General features: G+C 46.2%; 1 protein-coding gene across 1 annotated transcript; it reads right to left on the minus strand.

Moving 5' to 3' along the window:
• Positions 1–1,025: 1,025 nt before the first annotated feature.
• Positions 1,026–5,817, minus strand: LOC119796906 (keratin, type I cytoskeletal 13-like). Its single transcript, XM_038305679.1, has 8 exons — positions 5,239–5,817; positions 5,053–5,135; positions 4,533–4,689; positions 4,292–4,453; positions 4,087–4,212; positions 3,386–3,460; positions 3,144–3,304; positions 1,026–1,305 (listed from the first exon to the last, which is right to left on the minus strand). The coding sequence occupies exons 1-8, from the start codon at positions 5,749–5,751 to the stop codon at positions 1,239–1,241; spliced, it is 1,344 nt and encodes a 447-aa protein (XP_038161607.1). The 5' UTR covers positions 5,752–5,817; the 3' UTR covers positions 1,026–1,238.
• Positions 5,818–8,580: the final 2,763 nt, after the last annotated feature.

Below are 8,580 nucleotides of genomic sequence, written 5' to 3' on the forward strand. Positions count from 1 at the left end.
CAATTGTATATTCCAGTGTTGTTTCTAGGCAACTGCCTAGTATTGCCTAATGGTAAATCCTTGATAAAAATCCTTTGGCTAAAATGCCATCAGAACGCTGATAATATTAAGTGTGTCTCAGCCCCCCCCCTTCAGGGTCCACCATATTGGATCAGTCCATTTGCTGCACATGTTCAGAAAGGTCCAAACAGACAGCAGCAAACCATTTGAAAACAAACCATGCAAAGAGCAGTGTTGCCAACTTAGCGCTTTAGTCGCTATATTTAGCCACTTTTCAGACCCCTCTAGCACTTTGATTTCTAAAAAGCTCCTAGCGCCAAATCTAGAGACTTTTTTCTGCTACTGGAGACTTTGGAGACAACATCTAAAAGCAGCGAACTCTGCTCTCCAGAGCGAGTAGATTGGTAACCCCGCCTCCTGCTCTCCTCTATCTTGTCTGCTGTCATGATTCATGCAGCTATTATTTCATCCAAATGAAAAATGGAGAACAGATAAGCAGATCATGGCTTGTCTACAGTGAAAAGAAGGACTGGGTTATTTACTTTGGCCTTTTTGGAAACACTGGAAGGAGCAATCAGCTAAGTGAGCTTAGTGCTTGGAAAAAATCTTTCATTCCTTTAGAGACAGCATGAAAAGTCAGCTGAGTACAAAACATAGAGAGGAAAACAAGAAGAAAAGGGACAAGAAGAGAGGGACACAACCTAGAACAGATAATGGATGTCTATTCTATTAACATTTCTCTATCTGGAGAATGGGGCTGTTTGATGTGTTGTCTTCTCAGTTCAGAGGGCCCCCTGCCTGTCTTTGCCTAGAGCCCCACATTTCCTGTATCCGCCCCTGATTGAGTATGATCCTTACAGCCTCTATGATACATTTGGTTGTTGCTTATATCCTTCCATCAAAGACGGGAGCACTTTTCACCCTAAGAAGGAAAAAGTCATCTTCCTCACTGATCTGCTAACAGAGTTTTTATGAAGCTGTTTCTGTTATCAGTCATTTAAAAAAGGAACGACATGGACGCCATGCAGGGAGTTTAGTTCAGTTTAATTAGGAAACAAAGTGGGTTAAAGTTTTCCCTCAAAGAGTCACCATCTTTATCTGAGTCACAGCAGGAATCAAGGCGTGAAAGCAGATGAATGCTCCTCATCAGGAGGAAGAGGTTCTTGTTTCAGTAAGCAGAAAGATGATAGGTTGAGGGCTGACTCCGCCCCTTTCAGACAGCCGTTTAATGATTGGTCCTACTCGCTGGTTTCAATCACCTTTGTGACCAGAGTTCTGGTCACTGTGGTTGAGGACGAAGAAAGCCTGCAAGGAAATGGAAACGGATGAGTCTCTGTTTTTTAGTGTCTGGTTTTTATGGCCGACAGGAATGTATGAGAGACGGGGAGAGACATGCAGGAAAGGACCCAGATCACCCGTATCGATGGCTAAGGCCCCCATACATGGGTGGTGTGCGCTCACCACTGCGCCACCAAAGCACGCCCGTTTTTGGATAAAGTTAAACTTTAGAGACAATAATTGTTTTGATTATGACGGAGTATTAGAGCTAAGCTACAGATTTTTTTCTTCTATTTCGAGAATATAATCATAAAATTATCAGAATAAAGTTGTAATATTATCAGAATAAAGTCCTAAAATTTCAAGAATAAAGTTGTTATTTTATGACAACTCTTTGTTCCTTAAAATGAGGAATGTGGAGCATCATGTGAAGTTCTAATTTAGCATCGGATTGACAAATCAGGAAATCTTTTAGCAGCAGCATCAAACTGAGCGGGATGTCAAAGTGGACTCTGGTTGCTGATTGGTGGAGCTGGTCGGCCGTCATCTGATGGGCGGAGCTTCAAGCTGTCTTTCTGAAACTGGTTTCGGTTTGATGACTTCATTCTTGTAATGTTATGATTTTATTCTCAAAGTAAAACAATCTCTAGCTTGGCTCTAATATTTCATCGTATTTTGATAAAGCTGCTCTAAAACTTTTTAAAAGTCGCCTCTGTGAACCTCAGCTTCCAAAGCAGAGCCGCTAGCAGAAACGCTAATAAGGGCGGCCATTCAATAAGTAATGCACACTGAGGGGGGGGGGACTGAAAGTGGAAATCTACTCTGTTCCAACAGGAACCAGCAAAACATCCATATTTTCTAAATAAAGATAAAATATACTTTCCTACAGCTTTGCTAACATTTATTTAATCATCCATTCTGTCTAAATTAAAGGTATAATGGATAAAATCGTTTCCATCGTCATTACTTAACTACTTTTACCAGAAAAATGTTCTGCAGAAAATTAACATTTAAATGTACTAATATCTACATTAAATAGATTTTTAAGTTATTATTAAATTCGTTATTTATCTGATTTCCTAGATGACTTCCAAAGACACATAATTTTCTCTTTACCCCAAAAAACACAAAAATTGAGTTATGAAAAACTTTAATGTTAGTATATCGATGCGCATAATTAACCAAAGCGCTTTTATTGATAAGTAATCGTAATATATGAAAAATAAAAATGTTTAATAAGTTTGAATATTTCCCTTGAAGGCATTATTGCTGCCACCATCTGTATTGAGGTTCTACCAGAACTACTTACCAATCTTGGTGTCAGAATCAAACATGGCCGCCATGAAGGAGCGTGACTTTGTCTTTCCGTGTCTTTCGTTAAATTTTTGCCTGAATTGTTTTTGATTGTTTTGCTTTTACGGTTTAACACATTGACATTAGCATGCACCGCTAACAGCACTTAGCTTTCTGTCTGTGGGGGGGGGGGACTTCTTCCCAATCCTGGTGTCAGAATCCAACATGGCCGCCATGACAGACCGTGACTTTGTCTCTTTCCGTGTCTTTCGTTAAATTTTTGCCTGAATCGTTTTGCTTTTACGGTTTAACACATTGACATTAGCATGCACCGCTAACAGCGCTTAGCTTTCTGTCTGTGGGGGGGGGGACTTCTTTCCAATCATGGTGTCAGAATCCAACATGGCCGCCAAGAAAGAGCGTGACTTTGTGTCTTTCCGTGTCTTTCGTTAAATTGTTGCCTGAATTGTTTTTGATCGTTTTGCTTTTACGGTTTAACACATTGACATTAGCATGCACCGCTAACAGGGCTTAGCTTTCTGCCTGTGGGGGGGGGGGAAATCCGTTCTCACCCAGAAGATAAGGATCCAGAAGCCTCTCCATCCAGCAGCCTCCTGTACTCTGAGATCTCCATCTCCAGCCTGGTCTTAATGTCCAGCAGCGCCTGGTACTCCTGTCCCTGGCCCTCCAGGTCGGCCCTCAGCCGCATCAGCTGCTCCTCCAGAGCCGTCACCTGCACAGGTAAGCGCACACTGAGCACCGCAGCTCATATCAGCCCAATCACTCTACGGTTTGCTGTGAGGCTGCGGTGTACCTGCATCTGGAAGCCGTTCAGCTGCATGGCGTAGCGGTTCTGAACGTCAGCGAGGGACGCTTCAAGACTCGCTTTCTGCAGAGAGACGATCCAGATCAGACAACAGGAAGTAGAAACATTTGACACATGACGCTCATCATTAATCAGGGTGTTTCCCACACAGCAAAAAATCTGAATCTAGATAAGTCATTTTTTCTTAAAATAAGTGCATTTGTTCTTGAATTGAGGAAATAAAAGAGACATTTTGCCAATGGAACGAGACAATTTACACTTAAAATAAGAAAACACAATTGCATTGTCTTCTTTCAAGTGCATTTTATCCAATTATCTTATTTTAAGAGTAAAATTAAGGGTGAATACACTTAATTTAAGAAATCTTTACTTATTTCTAGATGGTTTTTGCAGTGCAGAGCTGTGCACTGGAAAAAAAACATCTAAAAATAAGTAAAAATCTAAGTGTATTTACGCTTAATGTTATTAGGTTAATGCGATAATTTGCCCATGGAATGAGTATTTTTACACCCAAAATAAGTCTTGCAATGATATTGATACCAGTATCGGGCGGGGCCCCGATCCAGCTCTATAATGGTGGTATCGGTATCGGCCAGTACCAACAGATAGGCACCGATAACATTTTTAGAGCAAAAGTTTTTTAACTTGTCCCCCATTCCAGGTAGGCAGTAAACAGGAGGAGTTCTCACCATGCTGAGCTGAGACTGCAGCTCGATCTCCAGGGCCTGGAGCTGACTCTTCACCTCCTTCACCTCCGTGGTTGTGGTCTGCAGCGTCATCTCTGCGGATCTTACCTCCTTTGTGAGAGTTTCTGCCTGGAGAAGGAGAAAATAAAAACCAGTCAGTAAAAGAATTTCTGCTGCTTTTAGTTTTAGCTTGTAGTCGGTTTTCTACCTTTGACTGGAACCATCCTTCAAGCTCTTTGCGGTTTTTGGCAGCGACGCCTTCGTAGTGTTCTCTGATCTCCTCCATGACCTTGGTGAGATCCTCCTGAGGAGCAGCATCTACCTCCACGTTCACCTGACCGCCCACTTGAGTGCGCATGGAGAGAAGGTCCTGCAGGAGCATGGAAGCAGCCGCTTTAATCCATGGATCTACAGCCGGTGCTGGAGGGGGTGAAGCCACCAGTGTTTACCTCCTCATGGTTCTTCTTCATGGACGCCAGCTCGTCCTTTAGGCTGTCGATCTGCATGGTCAGGTCGTTCTTGCTCACGTTTATTTCCCCGATCATCATCTTCAGCCCGGCGATATCGGCCTCCACGGACTGCCGCATGGACAGCTCATTCTCATACCTGCACAGGAGCCGGCAGAACATCAGGGGAGGAGATCAGTCCGTGCAAAGATCTGACATATTTCACAGGATTAAAGCTGCTGGAAGAATCCCAAACAATCTATTTATCAGCGTTTTCTAAGTCAACTGGGAGAAAAAGTTGGAAGGAAGGAGGTGAATTTGGAATCTATCTTTAGTTATACTCTCTATGCAATAGGCAAAAGCAGCCAGGAGGGGGCGCACCTGGCCTGCTGATAATATGTCACATTACTGATGCTGAGGAGATGTTTTAAATCAGGATTTAAGCTTTTATCCCTGGATGCAGAGAAACTACAGCGAGGAGCAAAGACAGATGGCAGGAAGTGAAACAGGAGGAGCTACTGACTTCATCCTGAAGTCGTCCTGAGCCAGCGTGGCGTTGTCGATGCTCAGCATCACAGAGCCTCTGGCGATGAAGGCATCCTGGATCTTAAAGCACATGATCAGGTTAGTATCTGTTGGATCTGATCTACTTCAGATCACTGTTACCTTCAGCATCTCTAACCCTCTATGAAGCAGTCTGCTGGCTCACCTTGCCCTGAAGCTCTGCGATGGTGGCAAAGAAGGCACTGTAGTCTCTGCTGCTTGGGCTGACCTTGGCCTCTGCAAACTCCCTGATCTTCTTCTCCAGCTCAGCGTTGGCCTTCTCCAGGGACCCCACCTTGGTCAGGTAGTTGGCCAGGCGGTCGTTCAGGTTCTGCATGGTGAACTTCTCGTTGCCAACGACGCTGTCATCGTTGGACCCAAAGCCTCCAGCGAAGGCTGAACCTCCTCCAAAACCTGCACCCCCTCCAAAACCTGCACCCCCTCCAAAACCTGCACCTCCTCCATAACCTGCACCCGCTCCCCCACCGAAGCCAAACGCTGCACCGCTGCCGCCTCCTCCGGCAGAGAAGCTCCGGCTGGCCTGGGAGACCCTGATGCTGCCGCCTCCGGCTCCACCGGCCACGCTGTAGGAACTCAGGCCTCTGCTGGACCCGAAGGAGGACCGAGCCAGACCCCCACCCTGCGAGCTACGGGAGGAAGAGTACACCAAGGTTGCCATGATGAAGGGTGAGGAGTAGGAGCCCTTCGGTCTGTCTTCTGAGGAGCAGGAGAGGAGAGAAGTGAGGAGAGGAGCATCAGGTGTTGGCTTTTAAAGAAGTCCTGGTGGGCTGAGCTGCAGGTGAGGGGGCGGAGCCTAGACACACACCCACAGAGGTGTGTTTGGGCTGTGATAACTCTGCAGAGGTCCAAGAACAGAGCTTCACCTGGTTCTGCAGAAAATGGAAAAAACCCACAGAAGCTCCCAGTTTGTTGCAGCTTCACCTGGGCCGCTCTGACCAACACCTAGACCTGAGGAACCGAACCGTGAACCAAGAGTCTGTGACCGAGCAGCCTGATGCATGATGGGAAGAAGGCTTCACAGACTGGGACAATGTCCTAGTGAAGCTTGGCGCCATGGCAGCGCTGAGATGTGATCCCTGAGATTTATGGACGGCTGGAACGTCTCATGAAATGCTTGAATATCTCCCATTAAAAGTTTAATATACGCATAAACATGGAGCGAGGAACGACTCTGCAGCCATCTGCAACATTATTTTTAGAGCCCTGCACTAAAAACTGTTTTTATGTTTTTATTTGATCAAATATCCTCACAGGAAAGAGTCCTGATTGGTTCTTTGAATCAAGCCAACATGGAAAGAAGCAAAAGGGTTTTTAGGGCGCGCTTTGCTGGCGTAGCGGTTAGCATGCGCAACATGTGTACGGAGGCGTTAGTCCTGGACATGGCCGACCCGGGTTTGAATCCGACCTGTGGTCCTTTCCCCGCTCTCTCAGACCCTCGTACCCGGCAGCCGACTGTCAAAATAAACCAGCCCCTATTGCATTAAAAATAAAAAAATAAAAGTGTTTTTAACTGAGGTTTATTATGAATGAAGTAACTCCAACCTTCTGAAAGCTGAATGTTTACTATAGAGCCGTCACATATAGAGCGGAAAACTTTCTCTTTTGTACCAGAAAATTAGAATCTTTCATTAGATCATTAAAAATGGAGGAAACCATTTAATTCAGCTCACTCAGAAACGGGTCCCTGCATCAGTGTGCCGCGGCATGGAGCAGATCCAGGCGTGGTTCTGATCCGGTCCGGGGGAAGTCTAGGCTGCTTTGATCAATCATTATCGGCCATCGCAGGTAAACTGATAAACTCCCTGATTCGGATCAAGGCCGGTTTATACCCAGGAACCAGGTGGTCTGCATGTGTGTTGCAGTTAACGCAGATATGTCCCGCCCCTTCCACAGACACCCTGCCTCACCTTTCCCACATTGTAGGTGAGCGCAGACAGGAGGCCTCTGATTGGTCAAATCCACTCTATGCATATTTCCTGTTTGGTTCCTTTCCAGCTTGTTTTGTTTGTCTGACCGCCATTGTGGAAAACGTCTGGTGAAGATGGAGCAGCTAGCAGAGCGAGGTGAGAACGCTGGGACCATTTTCCACCTGGATCCCCGCTCTTTTTGGCCCTCATGTCCCTCCGTTGTCGCACAGACTTGCCCCCACTTCCTCACCGCCTCGGCCGTATCTAGACCCACAGCTAGTTCCTGATTGGCTCTCTGGTGTTGTGGTGCGGAATAACATAGCGCAGACCATGCTTCAATATTGGGCAGAAATCAAAATATCTGCGACACGCTGCTGGGGGAGGATAACCAGGCCTTCGGTCCGTAGTGGACCTGGATGTTCTGACTATGTCGCTCTCGGGAAAGCTTCTCAGAGGGATTATTCCAACGTTATTATTCCTGTTGCTGATGCAACTTCCTAATTTTTCCTTCCACTTAACTTCCCATATTCTATAGACCAAGGGTGGAATTCCAGTTCCTGAGGGCCGGTATCCTGCAGCTTTTAGACGTGCCTTTAGTTCTACACACCTGAATCAAATAACTGAAGGACTCTGGAGAGACTTTGTGCATGCTGAGGAGGTCATTCAACCATTTGATTGAAGGGTGGATCTAAAAGCTGCAGGATGCCGGCCTCCAGGATATCCCACCTCTGCTGTGGATTTTCTAATTTCCTTTGTGTTTAAATCATTTCTTCAATGAGAACTGCGGGTCACACCGCTCCTCCATTAGACCAGCAGGCAGATGCATCTCTGTGAGTCAAAGGCAGAAATATTTCAGCTAAATGATGCTGATGTGTGTGAGGAAGGGTGGGGCAGGTGGTAGTAAAGTTTAGGCTGATCAGAACTCGCTGTAGTTATTAGTCAAATCAGCTGAGTGAGATGAGATGCGGTTGGACCAGTTTCCGTAGAGGTTTCGGTGTGACCCAGGTGATGTTACCTCTGGCGCTGCTCCTGCTCCCAGAAACGGCAGCTGGCAGCGAGCGCTCACCTGTCGCCTCGCAGCGCCTCGGCGTGAGAAAAACCCCCGAGCTGAGGTTACCGTAGCGACTTGGAGCAGGAAGCGCGTTCAGGTGTGAAGACTCCAACATAAACTGCCTTTGTGCCCAGAGCAAATCCCTCACCTCGCTGAGGGACGGTATCGGTCCAGAGTTACAGAAAGGTTCTGATGGAAATGTTGGACGGAAACGCTGTGGAGACGGCGAGGTCGTTCCTCTTAAACATCTCAGCTTCATTTCAGTTGGAAGGATGACTTCTGAGAACACAGACAGATTCCCAGTGGGGTTTAGATTCTGACTTCTTACCATGAATCCGCTCTGGGCCAAACCCTCCATCATCTCCTGATGGATGTTCAGGCTGGTTCTTCTGCTGGAAGGTGAACCTCCACCCCAGCCTCACCTCTTCTAAAGCTTTTTCATGCCTCTTTTTGTTTGTGTGTCGTGTTTAGCCAGTATAGCTCTAGGAATTAACGTCCCAGAGCTAGCTGACAGCCCAACTGCTTTGCT

This window comes from Cyprinodon tularosa, unplaced genomic scaffold (assembly GCF_016077235.1).
Source record: "Cyprinodon tularosa strain WSP-4 unplaced genomic scaffold, ASM1607723v1 ctg560, whole genome shotgun sequence".
Lineage (NCBI taxonomy): Eukaryota > Metazoa > Chordata > Actinopteri > Cyprinodontiformes > Cyprinodontidae > Cyprinodon > Cyprinodon tularosa.

Bases quoted from the DNA above. Each gene is read 5' to 3' on its own strand.
- LOC119796906 (XM_038305679.1), bottom strand. From the start codon at position 5,751: ATGGCAACCTTGGTGTACTCTTCCTCCCGTAGCTCGCAGGGTGGGGGT. The intron at 4,690-5,052 runs GTCAGTAGCTCC...GCTCCTGTGCAG, and splicing joins CAGGACGACTTCAGGATGAA to GTATGAGAATGAGCTGTCCA. The intron at 4,213-4,291 runs GTAGAAAACCGA...CTCCTTCTCCAG, and splicing joins AAGGATGGTTCCAGTCAAAG to GCAGAAACTCTCACAAAGGA.